Below are 23,523 nucleotides of genomic sequence, written 5' to 3'. Positions count from 1 at the left end.
TTAATGTGTGGTAAAATGTACCTATCTAATCCACATCATTGGTGCATGGGAAGAGAAGGCAGCCGCCCCTAGAATCTTCAACAGGGCTCCAATGATCTATTAAAGCTGCAGTTCAGTCTTTTTTTATTTTGTTTATTTCAATAGTTTCATGTGGCAAATCTCTAATTACCTAAAAAACTGCATAGCTGCCGGTCAATTCGTTCTCCGTCTATTGATCGGCAAAGTTTGGCGACATCTTTAAATATGGGGAATTTAAATCGTTGCTATAGGAACAAGCGTGCTTGTTAAAATAGAATACAAGAAAATTGGTCTTTCAAAGTTGTTGTTTTTAAAACAGAAATTGCTAAAAGTATTTTTTCTTACAACAGAACTGATTTATTAAAAAAACACACATGCAGGATATTGACTGAACTGCGGCTTTAAGAACCTAATTTGGGGCTCTGCATACCAAAGTGGACAGTCTGAAATCACATTTGCGTGCACGTATTATCACATTGTTTGTCTCTTTTCTCCCACATATCCACTTTTGATGGGCTGAGTCTGCGTGCCGGAGGACGTTTCTTTTTTCCTTTTGGTTATACTGGCTGCCTCAGACTAAATCGTGTCATTTTGGTGAACGACGTTTTTTTAATGTCTGTGTAAGTTGGTCGTGCTCCGCAGCTAAAACTTGTAATTTTAACTTCTTTTATAAATAGGGCGAGCATATTTGTACCGGCAAGTGCCGCCTGCGCGATGAGCGCTTGCCGGTTTCTTATGCGCGATCAGCTTGTCCGCATGCGCGATTGGCGCTTGCCGACCGCTCGATGCACGTTCGGAGCTCAGTGCTCGCCAATCGCGCATGCTTGGCCGATGGAAAACAGTGGCCCACAAAGTCGGACAGCGGTTTAAAATAACGGGAGGTCTGGTCACCCTATTTATAGACTTACTTCAAAGACACACAATCGTGTATTTTGAAATGGCTGTAGTATGGAGTTGCACCATTTTGAGTAACACTACACATGCCTGCATGCGTAGACAATGGGGTATATTTACTAAGCATCGCAAACAGCATTTTGGAAGCAAGATTAGTGCATGTCAAACTCAATTTTAGTTGTGCTTGTGTACGCATATGAAATGAGCTTACAGTACATGCCTTCATCTGCACCGGCTGTGCCAAAAATGATATGTTTTGGTTTTGCAGCACAGAAATGGGCAGCGCTAAGTGTACAGATGTGAACGGTATATACTAGAAACAATATTTCTGTGCCCCACAAAATAAATTGAGTGCCACAAAATTGTCTGCCAAGTTCAACTTGGTGTAACCTGTAAACCAGGGGTTCTCAACTCCAGTCCTTAAGACCCCACAACACGTCAGGTTTCCAGAATATCCCTGCTTCAGCACAAGTGGCTTAGTCAAATTCTGAGCCACTGATTGTCGAGCCACCTGTGCTGAAGCAGGTATAACCTGAAAACCTGACCTGTTGGGGGGTCTTGAGGACTGGTGCTGAGAACCGCTGCCCTAGCTAGACTCTGCGTAGTGTTGACACAGAATTAGGTTGCTACGTATGAACCCAAAAACGTATTTGACGCATTCTATAGGTTAGCAAAATGTATGTGCACAGTACGGCTATTATAAATTATATTATATTTGATCTTTACTAATACCAGTTGTAAATAAAAAATAAAATATACACACAATTCAGTTTTAATTTTAAATTGCATCAGTTAGGTATTCTACGTGATGGATGTGTCAAGGATCAGTTCAAACAACAAATGATGCGTTGCATGCACAAAGCAGGGTTCTGAAGGTTTAGATTACTTTTTAGCACTGAAGCTTTGACTCTCAAAAACATTTAACATAAAATCTTAGTACATAGGCCCCAATATCTATACGTCCCAGGCCCTTTTTCAAAACAAATGTAAGTGCACTTCTGATTGTGTATCCTCATTTTGTAAAAGAGAGTTTGTTTTATTCCACAGAGATACTTATTGTTCTCCTTGGAGAGGCACTGTCACCCACTGCACTTACTCCTTCCCCTACTGCAGGGGAAGCCAACTCCAGTCCTCAAGGGCCACCAAAAGGTCAGGTTTTCAGGATATCCCTGCTTCAGCACAGGTGGCCCAATCAGTGGCTGTCATTGACTGAGCCACCTGTGCTGAAGCAGGGATATCCTGAAAACCTGACCTGTTGGTGGCCCTTGAGGACTGGAGTTGGCCACACTTGCCCTACTGTCTATGTATTGTAAGTCCCCCAACATACCACCTTTATCAAAATCTCTACAGGGCAAGGATTTTCTTTGATATTGGGAAATTTTATATTTGATAGATTTATTGTCATCCCTGGAAAATCCCTTTGTTCCAATGTCTGTTTCGTTAATCACTGCCCACATTCTTGGCATTATATGCAAACAAATATACATATACACATACAAATAAATGATTCTCTGCGGGATTTAGGAGTGTATTCCATACACAGTGATGCCCACTATCTCGATACTGACCCCAATGCTGTTGTCGATCTATAGGAATAATTATCTCCCAGAAAGCTCCTCTGTCAGAATGGGATGTTTGGACGTGACCAAATCGCCGCTGGCGCTCGATCACAACGCAATTCGCTGCCGGGACTACTTACTGCAGGGCACCTCGCTGTTGAACATCTCACCGCCGCTCGGATCTCCCCGCCGGACACCGCCATCTTTAAAGTCCCTCAGCCACAGTTCCACAGACCTGGGGAAATGTAAGAATGTGTCCTGGATGGCGGCGGGCAGTGTCCTGCTGCGTTCACGCACACAAAATGGCGTCAGCGTGGTGACCGCACAAGGTGCTCTGTGGCTGAGGACCTTTAAAGATGGTGAGGAGATCTGATGGGCGGCGAGGTATCCAACGGTGAGTAGTCCCGGTGGTGACTTGCGTTGCGGCAGAGCACCGGCTGCGATTGGTCGCGGCCACATGGCCAAACGCCGTATACCGTCCTCTTTAGTTACATTTTATGCAATCGTAACAGAGGAAAGGATTGGAGTGCTGAAATATACAAAGTAAATATGCAGTACAAATCTGTGATCCTTTCCTTACAAACATAGAATAATGCATAACACAAAATGCCTAGAGTGCTATAAAACATGTAACCACGCTGACAGTCGGGAGCCAGATGGCCAAGATGTCAGCAGCAGGGTAATTGGACCTTTCATTTATCACTGGTAATGAAACCGCTGAAATGTTGGTCAGTATTTTGCAACAAAAATCAAGGCTCCGAGAATGAAATGTGTAACGTTTGAAAGCAGCCAAAGAAATGATCTACAGACATTGATTATTAGGAGCATCTGAAAGTCACCCGGGGGTGAGAATAAACAGACATTGTTTTATTGTAGGTTAAAAAAAATAAATGTGTGTATATATATATATATATATATATATATTTTTTTTTTTCAGGATACGGAGGCTATGAAAATGCCTATACTCATATGGGTCGGAAGAGAACAGTCTTAGAGGAGTTGTAGATCTCAAAGATCTGTCCAAGTAAAATAGTTTTGGTTTAAATTGGAAGCTATAGGAATTGCAGCTGAAGATATCGCGTGACAGAGTGTGTGCAGAGTTCTGCAATAACTGCATGATATTCAGGCTTCTTTTATTTCACTTGTTACATGTGAACGAGTGATGAAACATTCCATTTGTCACTGTATTTTCATGCTTTATCGCAGGGAGAAAATGTGTCAAATGTTCTCCTGTGCAAGACATCAAAAGCATTCAATAATGTATGTTCAACTCTGAAGATGAATTAGTTGCTGTAATGCAGGGGTTCTTAACTCCAGTTCTTAAGACCCCCCCAACAGGTCAGGTTTGAAGGATATCCCTGCTTCAGCACTGGCGTTTCAATCGGTGGCTCAGTCTCTGACTGAGCCACCTGTGCTGAAGCAGGCATATCCTTAAACCCTGACCTTTTGGGGAGTCTTGAGGACTGGCATTGAGAACCCCTGCTGTAATGGGTTTAAGAGCTAATCATGTCCTTCCAGTGGTAACTTATATCCCAGTCATTATCTTATCCGGTTATAGATGCCTCCTCAGCTCAATAGATTTTGTTAATAATCAATTGCTATTAGTCGTTCATCTTTAGATCAAAACCTTACTGACCAGTTTTTTTTTAAAGAGTTAAATCGTAGATCATAATAATGATTATGCCATAGTGTATAGCAATGATGAGTTTGGGCTTACACAATTTGTCTTTTGTCCTGTGTCATCTATAATTAGCTGCTGAACTGCCTACAATTTAAAGCCCTTGGACTCCTTTGCTGCCAAAGAGGTCGGCAACACAGTGTGTTGCCAGCCTCTACAGCAGTGAAAGGGGTTAATATACCAATGGGTACAAATCTCTCTAGTGCTAGGTGGTGTGAGATCAGGATAAAATGAAGTGTGTGTCAAAAGGAGGGTTATTTTATTCTCCCTGTCTATAGCTGCTTTCACAATATCAGTGCTGATGGAAGCTGCTATGCTATGGGTTCCGCAGCACAGCAAAATGGGCTAACAACCCGGCCTTTAAACGCAGAGTGTGAATTGGAGGTGTTCTCGCAGCCTTTGATTCCAGTGGCTCAGATACTGTGCTCTAACTTGCCTAAAGAGCAAATCTATTCAGGGTCCATTAAGGAAAGGAAGGAGGCCAAGTGGAAAGAACGAAGCATCGAGTGTACATTCCTTATGACCATATAGTGTGCAAAATACAAGACTGTTCACCTTTAAACTGCTGATGGGGGCAAGGGGGGTTCCCTAATTCTATTGTATTGCAATAGCTTCTATAATCAAATGACCAATATTTACAACAACACCAATCTTGGCAATAAACAATAGGTAGGGTGATAGTCAAATGTTATAAATAATTTATTTGGGAACATATATTGCAACCTCTTTGGAAGCTTTTGACAATTCAGGCAGAAATCATCAATACACTTCCGATAAAACAATACTATTTTCAATCCCAACGACACAATAATGTATCTGTATATATGTTCGTAAATGCATCTTTATATCTATTTACTTATCTGGAATTATTCGGGAGGGGGTTTTTTTTTTTAGCAGGATTTGCTTACCGGGGGTTTTATTTATTATTATTTTTTTTTCCCACACTGCATTTTACTGACTCAGCTCTTTCTAAATAGAAAGGATGCAAATGAGGTAAGAATTAAGGCAAACCTAAAAGGCATGCAAATGAATTACACGTATATTCACTGACAACACAAGCGCACGTGTGTGGAGCAGACGGGTGAGCGGGGGGAAGGTCCCTCGGTCTGCCCAGTGCTACTTTACAGCAGGTGAAATGGGTTATTATTTTAAACAGTTACATTGCCATGGGATTCAGTGTCACTACCACTAACAATTTAGGAGACACAAAGCTAGCATCAGTAGAACAATAAATAGTAATCATCATTAAATGTAGTACGTTACTGATGCGCAGGCTTCGAGGAAAAGGACTGGTATGAAATTACATTGCACACTTCACATGGTGGCCGTCGTTTTTTTTTTTTTGTTTTTTTTTTATAGTATATACTTTTTAAAATTCTTTAGCAAATGACATTCTCATGCACACGAGTGTTTCAAACACAAGAAGCAAGTCCATTTATAGGTAGTCCAAGCAATATTTTTTTGTTTGTTGATTTACTGTAGTTGTGGAAATAGCTGCAAACTGAATGGAACATTGAAACTTCTGTGCAGTCCAAAGTGCTTCAGGGCGATTTCATTTTTGAATGTCACACTGCAGCAGTAATACAATGGAAGGGTCGCTCTTTGCAGCTTCTTTGAATTCATCCAGTGTGATCTGGTCATCTTTGTTCTTATCCATCTTAGTGAATATCTTGTCTACTCGTTGCTCGGGCGTAAGACCATCTTCATTCATTTTCATCATTATCACAGTGCCCACCATCTTATAAATAGCCTTGGGAGAAAGAAGGGGGGGGGGGGGGGAAAGATATCAACATCCATGTATTTCTATACGAACGTCACATTTGTCTGATGTTTATGCGGGGGTGGATATTTATGTCTTCTTATGCACAGCATTTTTACTGTAGTGTATGGCAGTCTGGTGTGGGAAATATGCAGCACATGAAGGGAAAGATAAGAGAATGATACATCAAACGAGGACTGATGGGAAAAGAAACAGCCTAGTACTTGTAACAACCAAATCTAAAATGTTGTTCTTAATTTTGCTCTTCAATCATCTGTACACGTGTAGAATCAAAGCAGCAAACTCGCTAAAATAATAATAATAATGTTGATGTACTCTTTCTTCTGTTGTGGGGGATATAGTTGGTTGTCTTTAGTGATGCTAACTAGTCTATTGCTGCACTCTGGTGAAATAATTTTATAAAAGATGTCCCCACTCTGGGAATTCATCATGGCTGCTGAAATGTACAGTACATAGATTAAACAAACAGAGGTTGTCATGGTAGTAACCTCTGTCAGTGAATAATCAAATAGGGGGAAATACAGCAACAGTAACGTTTTAGAAGGAAAGGAAAGGAAGAAACTGCTTATTAGAGCAAGTTAATTCAATATCAGTTATGGGTCTATTGCAGTTTTAGGTTCAACAGGAGATGCAGGCACTCAATAAAGAAGTAAAGATACTTAGCTGCCAGTGCTCTGTACCACAGAGGGAGACCAAGAGTCCCAGAAACAGCAATGGGTCAACAGAGAGACGCAGGCACCCGGACTTCAACAACTGAATTTTATTGTGCCAAGAAACCAACGTTTCGGCAGAATTGTACTGCCTTTGTCACGGTGAGGGCCCACACATTGACAAAGGCAGTACAATTCTGTCAAAACGTTGGTTTCTTGGCACAATAAAATCCAGTTGTTTAAGTCCGGGTGCCTGCGTCTCTCTGTTGGTCTATTGCAGTTTTAAACACTAAGGCACACAGGTTATTGTGTTAACGCCCATTGATTTGTGTGACACCCTGTACTGGTGCTTGATGCAGGTGCCCCAAGGGGCTTTATTCTATGTATTGCAATACTGGAAGAAATACAGCATTAGATTTATGTACAAAGGATTCCCTTCTTAGCAATGGGATTGTTCATGGGTCCAGCGAACTTTGTTTGCACTAGTTTTGTCCCAGTTTTGCAGTTGGGAGACTTTGACATGTAAGTGAGAATACTCACCACAAAAGACTGTGACTTTTGCCACAAAACTGTGATCGCTGTTACCAATCCTTATTTGCTCTTCAAACTGTAGTTACCCAATGCCCCCTCAGGACTTTACAGAGAATCCCCCAAATTAGGTTAGTTCAGCTGATGACAGGCTGGATTTCATACCCTCGTCAATTATTCTCCTTTTAGTTCATTAATACTTTGAAATGTATTGATGAACAAGTAGTTCTCTGTAAGATTACTCACATCAGTCATACTTAAGTGTCAGAACCCCCACTTTAGAAAATAACTCCAATAACTTGTCCAGGGTTTCACACAAATTATGCTTATTTTGGGGAGGTAAGATGCCACCTGTTGTGTCCACCTGTCTCTCTCTCCTGATCTCTCAACCATCACAGAAGTGCTCCCAAACATCACAGGAGGACCGAAGCAGTCACAGGAGCACATGATATCATGGCCCCATATGCCCAGACCGTCCCCATGAATTCACGGGAAAACCCATATTGTCACTGCGACGCTCAGATGTGCTTCCCTACCGCCTTTCTATGCTGAGTGTCCTCCCTATACGTTACATAGAGCTGTAATCTGTCCAAATCAGGAGAGCTGCCATTGGAGAAACAAAAAAGGCAGATACTGTACGTAAAAGGTATCCGTTTGGTTCAATCAGCAAATGTGGTTATTTCAGCTCAAGACAACAGTGTTAGAGGTTCTACCTGAGCTGTGTAGAATATTGCTACTGCACTTACTATAAAACAAATAAGTCATCTGCAAAGGCTTCACAGGTACTGATAAAATAGGGTCACCCCGACTACAAAACCAGAACAAAACAAGTGCTATAGAATGGCACCAGGAAAACTTCAATTGCATTCAATGGGATTCCTATTCTTTGCTAAATAAAGTGCTGGGGTTTTTTTTGCATTCATTTTGGTCAGTTTTGAAGCCTGAAGACTTTAGTAAATAGACTCCTATGGACCAATAAAAGTCTACTAACACAATTGCCTTCAAAGATAGTCACAGCTGCCATGGAAGAGAGAACTCGGCTAAATATTGATGTAGTGGATTTTTGTTGCATGACCCTACAAACCCTTATAATTACAGTACAGTCACTCTGGTTCAGTGAACCAGAGAACAAGTATTGGTTCACTGAACCAAGGCACAGTATCAAGTAAAGGTTTGCTCAAAAATAAGTAAAGTTCAACAATGCATAATGCAATAAACTCAATGTTAAATCGGTCCACATGAAATGGTATGAAATTCCCTGCTTTCAATGGATTGCGGGTCCAACGATAAATAAATAGGTTCAAAGCTGTTAAAAGAACGCACGGGGGAAAAAAAATCAGTATGAGATCGCTAAACAAAATGTAACATGCATACATTTACTGAACTGCGGCAACATATCGGTGCCAGGAAGTTTGAAACGCATTAAATTGGGTCATGCAAAAATGCTTTATTCATGACTTGGTTAGTCGACAAAAATATGCATTTCTAAGTGTAATCATGAAAAAGAATATATTTAAAAATTTAACTAGAAATGCCCAAAAGAGCAAATCTCTCTCACCCTGCAGTCATGCTATTTAATTAAGGGAAACACATGAGACTCCCTACCTCTGCAGAAAAACAGAATGCTGCAGTAACATAAGATATAAAGTATTTTAGCACATTCCAACAATGTACTGTAAGGTTTATTTTCCAGAGAGAATAAACTGAAAATTATAGTCAGGACCCTCTTGTAATTATGATTTCTGATAATGACTGCACACCATCAACCTCTATGTAAATAACCATGCTTTTCTAGGGCCTTATTATTGGCTCCATCCCCAGTCATAATACATGTACATTGGTGGTTACATATACTGTATATCCAAGAGAGCTTGATAGTTTCTGCACATGATCTCTCCTAATATCCATTACAACTCTGGGTGAGGCGAAGTTCTCCTCTCCAAACTGCACAGAGCTGCGAGACCCCCACAATTTTAGCTACCTCCGGCAGTTCTTGCCTTAAAAAGATGTTACTACGTAGGTCTTGGATGTAACAACCAGATATCAGGGAACTCCGAAAATGAACAGTGGGACTCCCTGACCCAGTACTGAAAGGTTGATGTTCCCCTTCAGATCCCTCTGTAACCTTTCAATATTTTGGGAGAAGCTCCTTCGGGTCAGTAAGTGTTATGTTATGCAGCAGCATCACAGGGTGACCTTTACGTGTAGTACTCAGTAGCTTCTGTCAGGAAATTGGCAAGTGGTTACAGATCTATTTAGAAGCAGCTTTCTGCCAGCTGTAATGTGCAAAGACTTCACATTACTGTAGCTTCCTATGGTGAAACATTTCATTTTCAAGTTAAAATGCCCCCACTGCACATTGATTTACCTTTCAGTAACAAAACCTATGTGAAACCGAGCTGACGTTCAGCAGACATTCCACTTTATTTTGCATATAAGAAAACAAAACAAGTTATGGGGAGTAACAGGTGACATTTGCATGTCATTTGCATTTTTATTTGCCATATAAGAAATGAAACAGGAACACCTGTAAGTCTGCAACGCTCTAGTAATGAAAGGAGTGTTTTAGTAGTAATGGCACGATAGGAGAAATGAGTGCAGTAAATTCTTTGTACAGTGCTGAGAACATCGTCTGCACGTTGCAACAGTGAATTTTTATATTTCAGAATTATGCGAGACATTTTATTTTATTCTGTTAAAAGGGGAACCTCTCGTTATCCTGACTAACAAACTCCACGACATAGTAAACATTTCTTCTAATGTGATTGAACAAAAACCCTGCTATAAATAATAAACCACCTTGCTACAGTCCACTTTATTGGAAATAACACTTTTACCATTTAAAAGAGAAATCCATGACAGCAAATTTCTTTATCACGTGTGTGTATATATATATACACAGTTAGGTCTGGAAATAATTGGGCACTGATACAAGTTTTGTTCTTTCGGCTGTGTACCAAAATAAATTCAAGTTACAGTTAAATAATGAATATGGGCTTAAAGTGCAGTCTATCACCTTTAATTTGAGGGTATTCACATCCAAATTGGAGGAAGAGTTTAGGAATTACATCTCTTTAATATGTAGCCCCCTCTTTTTCAAGGGACCAAAAGTAATTGGAGAATTGACTCAAAAGCTGTTTCATGGACAGGTGTGGGCTATTCCTTTGTTATTTCATCATCAATTAAGCAGGTAAAAGGTCTGGAGTTGATTCCAGGTGTGGCATTCGCATTTGGAAGCTGTAGCTTTGAACCCACAACACGCGGTCAAAGGAGCTCTCAATGCAAGTGAAACAGGGCATCCTTAGGCTGCAGAAAAAAAGAAAATCCATCAGAGAGATAGCAGGAACATTAGGAGTGGCCAAATCAACAGTTTGGTACATTCTGAAAAAAAAGGAACGCACTGGTGAGCTCTGCAACACAAAAAGGCCTGGACGTCCACGGAAGACAACAGTGGTGGATGATCGTAGGATCCTTTCCATGGTAAAGAAAAACCCCTTCACAACATCCAGCCAAGTGAAGAACACACTCCAGGAGGTAGGCATATCATTATCCAAGTCTACCATAAAGCGAAGACTTCACGAGAGCAAATACAGAGGGTTCACCACAAGTTGCAAACCATTCTTAAGCCTCAAGAATAGAAAGGCCAGATTAGACTTTGCCAAACAATATCTAAAAAATCCAGCCCAGTTCAGGAACAGCATTCTTTGGACAGAGGAAACTAAGATTAACCTGTACCAGAATGATGGGAAGAAAAAAGCATGGAGAAGGATTGGAACGGCTCATGATCCGAAGCATACCACATCATCTGTAAAACACGGTGGAGGCAGTGTGATGGCATGGGCATGCATGGCTTACAATGTCACTGAGTCACTGGTGTTTACTGATGATGTGACAGAAGACAGAAGCAGCCGGATGAATTCTGAAGTGTATATGGATATATTGTCTGCTCAGATTCAGCCAAATTCAGCAAAGTTGATTGGACGGCGCTTCACTTTACAGATGGACAATGACCGAAAACATACTGCGAAAGCAACTCAGGAGTTTTTTTAAGGCAAAGAAGTGGAATATTCTGCAATGGCCGAGTCAATCACCTGATCTCAACCCGATCGAGCATGCATTTCCCTTGCTGAAAACAAAACTTAAGGCAGAAAGACCCACGAACAAACAACAACTGAAGACAGCTGCAGTAAAGGCCTGGCAAAGCATCACAAAGGAGGAAACCCAGCATTTGGTGATGTCCATGTGTTCCAGACTTCAAGCAGTCATTGCCTGCAAAGGATTCTCGACAAAGTATTAAAAATGAACATTTTATTTATGATTGTGTTAATTTGTCCAATTACATTTGGGCCCCTGAAATAAGAGGACTGTGTATGAAAATGGTTGCAATACCTAAACGTTTCATACAATATTTTTGTTCAACCCCTTGAATTAAAGCTGAAACTCTGCACTTCTATTGCATCTTGGTTGTTTCATTTCAAATCCGTTGTGGTGGCGTACAGAGCCAAAATTATGAAAATGGTGTCAGTGTCCAATTATTTCCAGACCTAACTGTATATATAGTGTGCTCATTTGCATGTCATTTCCCAGAATCCCTTGCTGCAGTGGAAGTGCTGTGTGCTGGGTGATAATGGTGAAAGGCGGGGTTGCAGACCTGCCTAAGAAATGCAGATGAGCATACAGTTGTATTTACATATATATATATATATATTTATTTTTTTGATTATTATATATATATATATATATATATATATATATATATATATATATATATACCATACGATACCGGTTGCAACACGACATCAAGGGACAGCACGCAGGTAAGTAAATCAAAAATGTTCTATATTTGATAGAAGACACAAAAACCGACGTTTCGGTCCCCCAGTGGGACCTTTCTCAACACCTTGAGAAAGGTCCCACTGGGGGACCGAAACGTCGTTTTTTGTGTCTTCTATCAAATATAGAACATTTTTGATTTACTTACCTGCGTGCTGTCCCTTGATGTCGTGTTGCAACCGGTATCGTATGGTCTGTTATTGCTTTATGGGATAAGCACCAAAACTTATTTACTTGCATATGGTGTGCCGGCTGTGCATTGGATTCTATATATATATATATATAGTAATCAAAAAAATAAATAGATGATACCGTTCTGTGGCTAACGAAATGCTTTTATTTGTGCGAGCTTTCGAGATACACTGATCTCTTCTTCCGGCGATGTTACAATGAATGAAGCAAGCAAAGGGAATACTTAAAAACAGTGTCTCTTGGAGTGTTATCTGTGCTTGTCCTTCCCCCGGTGTGGATGAGATTTATGGCTAGAGGTGTTAAATGGTTCCTGAAAGAAAGTGATGTAAGAGTGTGTGTGTGTGTATCTGTGTGAATATAAATGAATGGAGAGCCCACAGTGTATACAGTGCTTTACAAAAGGGGTGTGTGGAGTGGGAGTTAATAAAAATGGTGTGGGTAGGTGTGGAAATGTGGGAGAAAGTGGCATAACTAAAAGTGTGTGTGGATACTATGTGGTCCCTATTGGTGTATAGGGATGGAAAAACAAGGAGTATTGGTATGTGTAAGAGACAGCTGTGTGTGCATACATATAGCACAGTATGTACAGACATGGTGTTTAGCTTAGCGCTCATGGGAAGAGAGTTCACTTGTGTCAGTAATGACTCATAAAATTTCGATCTCTGTTTAGGCCACCATTAAGTGTCCCGAACAGTTGCATAAATTTGTATTCATGCAACCGTCTCTCTTTCGGTGTTTTAAGATTACCTTTGAGTATGGCAACCCTCAGATCGTTCATCTTATGGCCAGAGTCAGAGAAATGTTCGCCGATAGGACTGTCTCTTGTTCCGCGTGTAATGCTGTGGCGATTCAGGTTCATTCTCTTGTTTAGCCCCTGCCCCGTCTCTCGTGGCCACAGAACGGTATCATCTATTTATTTTTTTGATTGTTGAAGCTCGGCTAACACGGTACTGATACCTCTACACACACATATATATATATATATATATATATATATATATATATATATATATATATATATATATATATATATATATAGCAACTGTAAATATTACTGTATGTTCATTTGCATGTCTTAGACAGGTCTGCAACCCTGTCTTTCCCCATTGTCACCCAGCATACAGCGCTTCCACTGCAGCAAGGGATTCTGGGAAATGACATACAAATGAGCACTCAGTGCCACCTTTTGTCTCAAGCTCGTATTACACAAGCCAATCCTCAAGCCACTGCATGCTGTTTTAAACACAGCTTTTAAACAGAGGCTGGGATGAGATGCAAAGCCATTAGACCTACTCACATACATGTTTCAACCTTGATGGGTATCATCAGTGTGAGGCTGGTCTTAATGGCAAGCAGGTTTGAGACTAGGGTTGCAGACCTGTCTAAGACATGCAAATGAACATACAGTAATATTTACAGTTGCTTTATGCTTTACTGTGGAGGGTTTTTGTCACTTTTTTACCCACCATAACCTTAATGACAGTGGTGATTACCTAGTCTAGTCTCAAACCTGCTTGCCATTAAGACCAGCCTCACACTGATGATACCCATCAAGGTTGAAACATGTATGTGAGTAGGTCTAATGGCTTTGCATCTCATCCCAGCCTCTGTTTAAAAGCTGTGTTTAAAACAGCATGCAGTGGCTTGAGGATTGGCTTGTGTAATACGAGCTTGAGACAAAAGGTTTCACTGAGTGCTCATTTGCATGTCATTTCCCAGAATCCCTTGCTGCAGTGGAAGCGCTGTATGCTGGGTGACAATGGGGAAAGACAGGGTTGCAGACCTGTCTAAGACATGCAAATGAACATACAGTAATATTTACAGTTGCTTTATGCTTTACTGTGGAGGGTTTTTGTCACTTTTTTACCCACCATAACCTTAATGACAGTGGTGATTACCTAGTCTAGTCTCAAACCTGCTTGCCATTAAGACCAGCCTCACACTGATGATACCCATCAAGGTTGAAACATGTATGTGAGTAGGTCTAATGGCTTTGCATCTTATCCCAGCCTCTGTTTAAAAGCTGTGTTTAAAACAGCATGCAGTGGCTTGAGGATTGGCTTGTGTAATACGAGCTTGAGACAAAAGGTGGCACTGAGTGCTCATTTGCATGTCATTTCCCAGAATCCCTTGCTGCAGTGGAAGCGCTGTATGCTGGGTGACAATGGGGAAAGACAGGGTTGCAGACCTGTCTAAGACATGCAAATGAACATACAGTAATATTTACAGTTGCTTTATGCTTTACTGTGGAGGGTTTTTGTCACTTTTTTACCCACCATAACCTTAATGACAGTGGTGATTACCTAGTCTAGTCTCAAACCTGCTTGCCATTAAGACCAGCCTCACACTGATGATACCCATCAAGGTTGAAACATGTATGTGAGTAGGTCTAATGGCTTTGCATCTCATCCCAGCCTCTGTTTAAAAGCTGTGTTTAAAACAGCATGCAGTGGCTTGAGGATTGGCTTGTGTAATACGAGCTTGAGACAAAAGGTGGCACTGAGTGCTCATTTGCATGTCATTTCCCAGAATCCCTTGCTGCAGTGGAAGCGCTGTATGCTGGGTGACAATGGGGAAAGACAGGGTTGCAGACCTGTCTAAGACATGCAAATGAACATACAGTAATATTTACAGTTGCTTTATGCTTTACTGTGGAGGGTTTTTGTCACTTTTTTACCCACCATAACCTTAATGACAGTGGTATATATATATATATATATATATATATATATATATATATATATATATATATATATATATGTGTGATAAAAAATCACTGGCACTCCAATAGAAATTCAATAATGAATAGGTGCATGTCCCATATAAATAATAAAAGTATACATTACCGCATAGCAGCAAAAAGGGAGACAGCACTCAGGTGAATGAAAATAAATGTATTAAATACAGCACATAACTCCAACGTTTCGATCCCACAGGGGGATCTTCCTCAGGGTGGTGCACCTTGGCATGACCAATCATGAGCCAGACCTGGTGCCCTCTTCCTGACAGTACTTAAAGGCAGGACCGCCCTAAATTTAGTGTCCTTCCCCCTCTGAGGAAGGCAAGTCACACAACTGTGAGCCTGAGATTGGGGCCTTCCCTTGTGCTCTTCTCTCCGGGGGAGAGTGAGTGTGGACCAAACCTCTGCCTCTGCTAGGAAGGTGGGGAAGAGCTAGGATGGCTGCGGGTGCCCTTGGCCTGTAGTGACGGTGCAAGGACCATCCTTCAGTGAGAGCTGAGAGCACTGCATTAGGCAGAAGCCTGCCGTGTAACTGCTGTACAGAAGATAATAAACCCGTTCCTGTTTGCATATACCTCCTGCCTGGTGCGTGACCTTACTGTGGGGAGAGGTAATAAGTTCTAACGTAGGAGATCACCTCCAGTTCCTGGAGCCTACGGCAGATGGAGACGCTGCACTGCTAAATATATATGTGGGGTATGAACCCCAGAAGCCTGATCCCGTGTCCCCACTACCATCGGAGGTATCTCCGGAATTAGGGGTCCCTGTAGCTGAAATTAACTTTATAGACTCCCTGCTTTTCTGGAGCTAAATAAAGTTAATTTCAGCTACATGGACCCCCTAATTCCGGAGATACTTACCTCCGAAGTAGGTGCCAGTAGCTGCTCTGGCTCAGCAAGCAGGGATTTCAGGTATGAAGCACCGGTATCACATGGGCCAATAGGAAGCCGCGCCGATGATGTCACAGCTTCCTATTAGCCCGCAGGCCTGGAAATAGCTGAACAGTGGACATATTATGAACCCTGGGAGCTGAGAGCAGCTACTGGCACCTAATTTGCAGGAAAGTACTTCCGGCAGGCAGGAGATGCCCGGAACTGAAATTAACAGGGTTCAGCTCCTGGAGAACCCTGCTTCAACCTTATATAAAAAAAAACATTCGCAAAAACATCCACCGCCTTGGTTTGCCTATTTAACGCGCCGATGTTTAGTAGTATAAAGGACAACTAAAATTTGCCTTCACTGCATAGCATAGCTCCATGTTATAACTATTATAATCGCTAATACATTTGAAAAAAAAGTATGCAGGAGCCTGTTTTTATTCTTTCAGGTGGCGCCTTGTCACTATGTTGCAATAGTATGTACCGACAGTATATATATATATATTTAAATATACTCATATCTATACGTCTTGTTTTAGTCTATCCTCAAATAATAAAAGATTTAATAAATGACCAGCAGATATCACAGACGTGCTGCAGTGTAAGGGAGGCAGGTTGGAGTCACTGCACAGAGTGTAAAGTTTATTAAAAGGTGCAATTAATAACCATTTTTTTCTCTCAAACTATAGTATTAGAAAAGTGAACCTTTCAAGGTTCTGCCTCACTAGCATTTGCAGAGAAGAACTCAGGTGGTGGATATCCTTGGCTGAAGGATACGCTTCAGAAACTTGTCCTAAATTGAGTTGAATCCAAGGAGGGAATGTGATGAATGGAGTGTCTCAGGGATCAATACTTGGACGGGAGCTTTCTATTGTGTTGTGACATTTGTGACATTGCAGAAGGACTGGAAAGTAGAAAAATGAGATGCCACAGAAACCTGCAACAGGATGGACACTGGAGGGGTAAGCAAAATGATGCATGATTTATGTCGGTGTTTCCCAAAAGGGGTTCTGTGGAACCCTGGGGTTCCACGGAGCAGTCCCAGGGGTTCCACCATGGCTCTCCTCCACCCCCCTCTCCTCCCACTTCCCCATAGCGGCTGTGGAGAGGGTGAGCAGCCACGAAGAGATAGACTGTTTGCTCCACTGAGGCTCGTGCGGGAAGCCCCGGCTCTGCACGCTGCTCGTTCGGGGAAGATGCCGCTAGCGCAGCTGGCTGACCCGTGGCAAAAGCTGCCGGTGAAGAAAGTGGAGAGCGAGGTGCATGAGAAGGGAGCGCGAGGAGGGAGGGTGGAGACAGTGGCGGTTACAGCTCGCGCCGGAGCAGGAGAGCAGTGGCAGGAGAGGAGGGCGCATAGGATATCTACTTATAAGGAAAGTGTATGGCAGTATAGAAAGGTGTGAGTGAGCAGGGGAGGTGTATAGGATGGAGTGAGGGAAAGTGTATGGGAGAGTATAGGAAGGAGTGAGGGGAAGTGTATGGGAGAGTATAGGAAGGTGTGAGGGGAAGTGTATAGGAAGGAGTGAGGGGAAGTGTATGGGAGAGTATAGGAAGGAGTGAGGGGAAGTGTATGGGAGAGTATAGGAAGGAGTGAGGGGAAGTGTATAGGAAAGAGTGAGGGGAAATGTATGGGAGAGTATAGGAAGGAGTGAGAGGTGTGTTTGTGTATATGTGTATGTATATAGTATATATATTATATATGTGTGTGTTGTATAGTAAAGGAGTAACACGTGTATTGTAGAGCAGCATTTCCCAAATGGGGTTCCGTGGAACTCTGAGGTCTTTTAAAAATGTATTGGGACAGTGGGGGACTTATAAAAAACCCTGGCGTTCCGTGAGGTAAAATTAAGTGTTTTGCGAAAAAATAAAACATTTAAAAATTGCAGCAGCCAGGAGGGACGGAGACGCCAACACCACTGCGGGCTCCCTTCCCCCCTACACCATAATAATAAACAAAGAATCTGATGCTATAATTATCATATAATTAAGAGTAAAACCTTATCATTTTTTCCCCCTGACGGGCACGTATACAGGGCGGCTGCATTTATTTATGGGACATGAAAGAGGACAAAACGTGTAGTTGCCTTCCCCCTGGAAAAAATTTACTTTCAATTTAAAGGTACTTGATCTTGAACCAAGAAAAATTTTCGCCTGCGGCGGATTTCTTTTTTTTATTTTTTATGTGCTACGCTAAAAATATTTAAAGGGTTCCATTTTGTTGAACAAAATCAAAAAGGGTTCCACGACTAAATTTAATTGGGAAACACTGATTTAGGTAAATTAGAGGCATGGTAAAGAGACTGTAAATTACAGTTGAATGCCAAAAAGTGGAGAATTCACTTGGGCCACAAAAGCCCAGAGACAGAATACATGATGAATGGTACAAGATTGGAAACAACCACTTGGATAAGAATGCAAGAGTCAGGTCAGGTGGAAATTAAACAATGTGACAAAGCAGCGGGGAAAGCCAATAGGATTTCAGGTAGTGGGGAAAGGCAGCAAAAGCAGAAAGAAGGCAATGTCATGATAATTTATAGATCATTGGGACAACCTCAACTAAGGTTCTGTGTTCAGTTTTGGAGATCACGTTTATAAATGTACATAAATAAAATGAAGGTTTTGCAGAGAATAGCAAGTAAAGTACTGCATGGTCTACAAAAAAAAGTTAGCAAAAATAGGAAAGAAATCTTGTGAACTCCAATTATATCAAGGGGACCCCTTGCACGGTTCAAATAGATGCTGGGTATGTAGAAGGTGGGCACTGCCTGTCAGGAGGCGAAACGTTGGTTATGATACAAGAACACGATATTTGACACCAAATTTGAAGTGCCCATCTTGTATTCTACATATACCGGTACTACAAAAAAAGTAGGTCAGGAAAGAGTGTTGGTATAACAGATACTATCAAACACATCATCCAGGGGGTATGGAGTACCCTACTTTTATTTTCATATTAAACTCGGTTTTGTGTAAAATAGATCAAGTAAGATATATTTATCCATAAAAGGAACTCTGTGTAGGATACATATTTCAGAATGTAAATGTAAACCCTTCTAAAATGAGGTTCAAATTACTCTGTTACCTTATTTATTATTAGCAGGTTTGGGTCAAACTTGTTTTAATGCACTTAGGCCACTGAATACATGAAGGGTATAAACAAGGTACAGGTTGGAAGCGAAAAAGGGCAAGAGGTCTAACTCTACAGGGTGCTAGGCTCAGCGGACATGAGGAAGGGCTTCTTCACTGAAAGAGTAATGGTGGACCCTGCTCTTGTACTGAATGTTTGTGGAAAAGCCTCCCAGCAAAGAAGCTAATATGGTAAGGCTGGGATTATTGTGCATGGGATCGCACGCGCGCGACAAACACAAACTGTTTCATTCTTATGAGGCCATTTCTAGTGCGCGCACGCACGCACGCACACGATGTAGTGCAATGGCGCAGATGCGTTTTGAGGACAAAAAAATGTGTCTGTCCAGGCGCAGCCGCGTGACGTCTGTGTCATGGGAGAGGTTCAGCCAATGAGGGCGAACCAGCGGTGTGACGCGTCCGGAACCCCCCCCCCCCCATTTTCCTGCAGCCAAGTTCACAGATCGCTGGGGCTGCAGGAGTGTGCCAGGCTATGCGCTCCGTCACGCAGGTACTATGATCCCAGCCTTAGGCTGCGTTCATGCTAGCGCTGAGCGCGCGGCGCTTGCCGAGGTTACTACTTGCAAAATAAATGCTCACATCCCTGCTCACGCAGCAGGTGCGCTCGTGCGCTGGCACTGAAGCTCTCTCAAGCTTTGTGCTTGGGGAGACAGTTTAATTTGTCTTTTTAGCGCAGAGCAGGGTCACATGACACTGCTCTGACCAATGGGGAGATAGAGGCAGTATAGGCTGAGCAGAGAGAGGTGGAAGGGTGGGGGGGGGGAGGGACTGAGCGGAGAGAGGTGGAAGGGGGGCTATGTGTTCAGTATGTTCCCAGAGCACACACACTCACACACAGAGACACCCAGAGACACACACAGAGACACACACAGCCCCGATTCAGCCAATGACACGCCCCTCCTTTAATAGCCATGCCCCACCCCGCTCCAGAATTATTGCAGGACAGCGATCACTCATGCTTGGAGAGTTGGTGATGTCACCGCTCTCAAGCATGAGCGAGCTCAGCGGCAGCCTCTCTGAGGCCAGGGTGGCGCTAAGCGTGCAGGTGCTCATGCGCGGTGGCGGCGCAAACGGCAAATTCAAATTTGCTTTCTTGGCAAGCAGCTAAGTGCCGCGCATGCCAGGCGCTTGCTCACGCTGGTCACACACACTGCTGCAATGTGTTTCATCGCAGCCAGCGTGACCGCACCCGCCTGCTCAGCGGCAGCGTGGCCGCAGCCTTTGGGAACTCAACGATGCTTGGAAGAGACACAGGAGTATCTATAAAAATATAAGGACCAAGTTGGGTCAGAGATTTCACATCCTACTGCAGGTGTAAAGAAGAACACTGCCCTTTCCAGTCCTCCCTGAAAGCACACAGCAGTCGGTTTCAGATGCTTGTCTAATACTACACAATGTGAACAAACGCTAATTGTAACCACCAGACACTAACATTTATAGCAGCAAAACGTGAAATCTTATGTGTTTTTTGTATTTTTTAATAAATCAGTTCTGTAGTATTAAGTGATTGTTTTTTCAAATTCAACTCAATGCCATTTTTAATTAGTTTTAATGTAATGAGCTTCCTTTAATTATCTATAGACGATTTTAGCTTAACTCTCCAGCATTGCAAGATCTTTGCAACACTTTCCTGTTTGTGATCATTTGTTGCCAATGCTCCCAGCAGTTTGAGCTGGAAACTGTAACAATAATCAATGTCACTGTAGGAATATTACATTGTAGCTGCTGAGTTACACTGACTGAAAGATTGATTGAAACTGAAAGGCGGCCATTTTGTTCGGATCACCGAACGATTGCCAGTTTAAAGTAGGTAAGAATGTAGAAATCTAAATTGTCACATGCTTTACATACATACAGAAAAAAAAATAGGGGAGAAACCCGTATTGCTGCTTGAATTAAGGGAGGTGATTTTTGCGGTCCGCTAAGAATACATTTACATGAAAATGTATTATTCGACTGTACTGTCAAAAAGTTTTAATACAGTCTTAATCTCATGAATTATGGATTGAATGATGCACATTATGAATAAGTAATAATTGTGGTATCACATTTCATCTAGTGTTGTAGTTACTTTAGAATTGTACACACATGATAGAGGATGTTCATTATATTTTGTGTTTAATTCGTTTGATGGATTTTTTACATTTCTCTTTTATATTCACTTTTTCACATTTATTTTTTTGAGTTTTTTTACGGCTTTACATTTATATTGACTTTTTCCACATATTGTTTTTCATGCTATTGATTCTATTGATACTATTGATTCACTGCTGTCATTTATTATTAAACTGTGAGTTATATGAGTCTTTGGCATTATTATGGTGTATTTTGGAGAGGAGTTAATGACCTATCCCTTTGGGCCATTTCACGTGGACTTGATGGTACTTTTGACTATACATAGCAGTGCGTAGTTACTTTGTATATGTATCTCCTATTTGAGGAGTCGCAAAGCATTTCTTTACGAGCATAATATGACGAACACACATTGATTTTTAACAGCACCTGAATGGGGAAGCTGCGTCAATTGGCATAATCTGTGATTACTATTATAATTCCCAACATAACACTTTAACCTTGTCAGTGGCCTATGTACTGTACCTTACAAAGAAACTCAAGCTGCTCCTAATCAGCAACCCTCTCGTTTCTATGCTTTCAGTACGTAATCCTCATTAAAGTCTTTGTAGTACTTATTCTTGCTAGAAACCTTTTGAATGCGCACACACACACTGTATTCAACGCCCAATGTGATGGCTTCCATTAAAGCCAGGAAACGAGGCAGGCTGCATTGTCACCAGAAACACGTCATAGGCATCTCAAAGGTGTTACATAAAACCCTTCCATGTGCTGTAGGTTATTTCATCTAGAATAACGCTCTGAGGAATCCCAAAATATAATGTACCTGATTACAGTAAGAGAAAAGCCAGGTCTAAGTGATATTCCTGTTAAACTTACTGGGAAAGTTAAACACAGAATTGTGTCAAATCATATCATTTTCTGAAAGACTGAGGTGCCAATAGCATACATGACCCTTAATTATTATAAATGGCAAAAAAAAAGCCTCAATTATAAAGAATGTGTTTTATACATTTCTATTGGTTTCGCATGATTATTGGTTGATAAAGAACACCTTTTACACCTTTAAACTAATATTTAGTGGCATAGTCATGCTAATTCCATTTAAATCAACAATCCATGCTGCCCCACTTTCTTTTCCTGTTTTTACCTAAGATCGATCCTGGGTAACGCTCCAGGGAAGTGCAAACATCATGCAAATTTCTCCTATTTCATCTAAACAAGTTGCTTGGATAACCTGCCTAATTACATACGTCGCTTACCAACTTGTTTGCTGCTGAATTTTTATTTTATCATCACTGCAGGGCAAAGAGTTTAAAATGCAATGTGCCCTCCTGACGCGCTGACTCCCTCCCCGAAATCATGTTCTACACTGCACATGCACGTTTCACTTGTCCAAAAGTTCTGCAGGGGCGGCCAACTCCTGTCCTCAAGGACCACCAACATGTCAGGTATTAGGGATATCCCTGCTTCAGCACAGGTGGCTGAATTAGTGGCTCAGTCATTATGACTGAGCCACCTGTGCTGAAGCAGGGATAGCCTTAAACCGTGACTTGTTGGTGGTCCTTGAGGACTGGCGTTGGTCACCACTAGGAGATATAAACCTTCTTGGTCAACAATGTACAGTACACCCCATGTAAGCAACGTGATTAACAAGGTTCTTACATTCTGTTTGGTGCATCCACATCTATAGAAAAGTGGAATGCATCAAAGCAATCCTTGATATATACATTGATTAATTGACAATTAAACTTGAGCAATTCTGTATGGTAAAGGGGCAGTCCCTTGTAGGTCGAACGTAAACTAACAGCATCTTTAATATGATAAAAGCAGATAAGTGACATTAAAAAAAAAATCAGTCAAATAGAAGAACTTTTAACAGATGTCCTGTTTTTTAGGGTTCTGTCCCGACTTTTTCGGGTGCTGTTCCAGCTTTTGGATCCCCCTGGCGAGCTCAGACTGTGCATACACGAAGCGTGTTTGCCGACCGCGCATGTTATAGAGTTTGTAGGGAAGAACGTGAATTACCCAGTGAGAACAGAATAAATCAGGCCTTCAATTCTTTTTTTTTTTTTTAGTAGCAATTTTTCCACAGAAAGCTCTTAGGTAAAAATGTTACTATAAAGGGGCGTTCCACCTTTTTAGGGAAGCTAGTTACAGAGATATGTTGCTTACTAAGTCCTTGAATGAAATTGAATCAGCGGTGTTATTCCAGTGCAATAGTGCAAAACTGATTACAAGGGAAACACAACTTAAAAGTGACATTTACTTCCTATCAGAAGGAACCTGATTCCCAATGGACTTAGGACTAAAAACCCACATTTAACAACACACGATTCACCATTTGCTGAAGATCTCTGGAAACGCGCCAGCAAGAAACTAAGAAATTAGCGATTCATCAACTCTATGGAAAGAAACATAATTAAATTCCCCAAAAATATAATGCTCCCAACCCTGCAAGTACAGAGTATGGCGAATGCTGATCAAATGGGAGAAGAAATGCAAGCTTTGCACAAGATACTACAAAGGGACTCAATCAAGAGAAAACAGAAG

General features: G+C 41.6%; 1 protein-coding gene across 1 annotated transcript in view; it reads right to left on the bottom strand.

Moving 5' to 3' along the window:
• Positions 1 to 4,824: 4,824 nt before the first annotated feature.
• Positions 4,825 to 23,523, bottom strand: part of VSNL1 (visinin like 1) — a 179,660-nt gene continuing 160,961 nt past the window's right edge. The window contains exon 4 of the mRNA XM_075598408.1: positions 4,825 to 5,899. Within this exon, the coding sequence (XP_075454523.1) occupies positions 5,702 to 5,899 (198 nt within the window). The 3' untranslated portion in view covers positions 4,825 to 5,701. The remainder of the gene's footprint in view (positions 5,900 to 23,523) is intronic.

The sequence above is a fragment of the Ascaphus truei genome, chromosome 4 (assembly GCF_040206685.1).
Source record: "Ascaphus truei isolate aAscTru1 chromosome 4, aAscTru1.hap1, whole genome shotgun sequence".
Classification (NCBI taxonomy): domain Eukaryota; kingdom Metazoa; phylum Chordata; class Amphibia; order Anura; family Ascaphidae; genus Ascaphus; species Ascaphus truei.
This window is presented reverse-complemented; position numbering and strand designations above follow the sequence as displayed.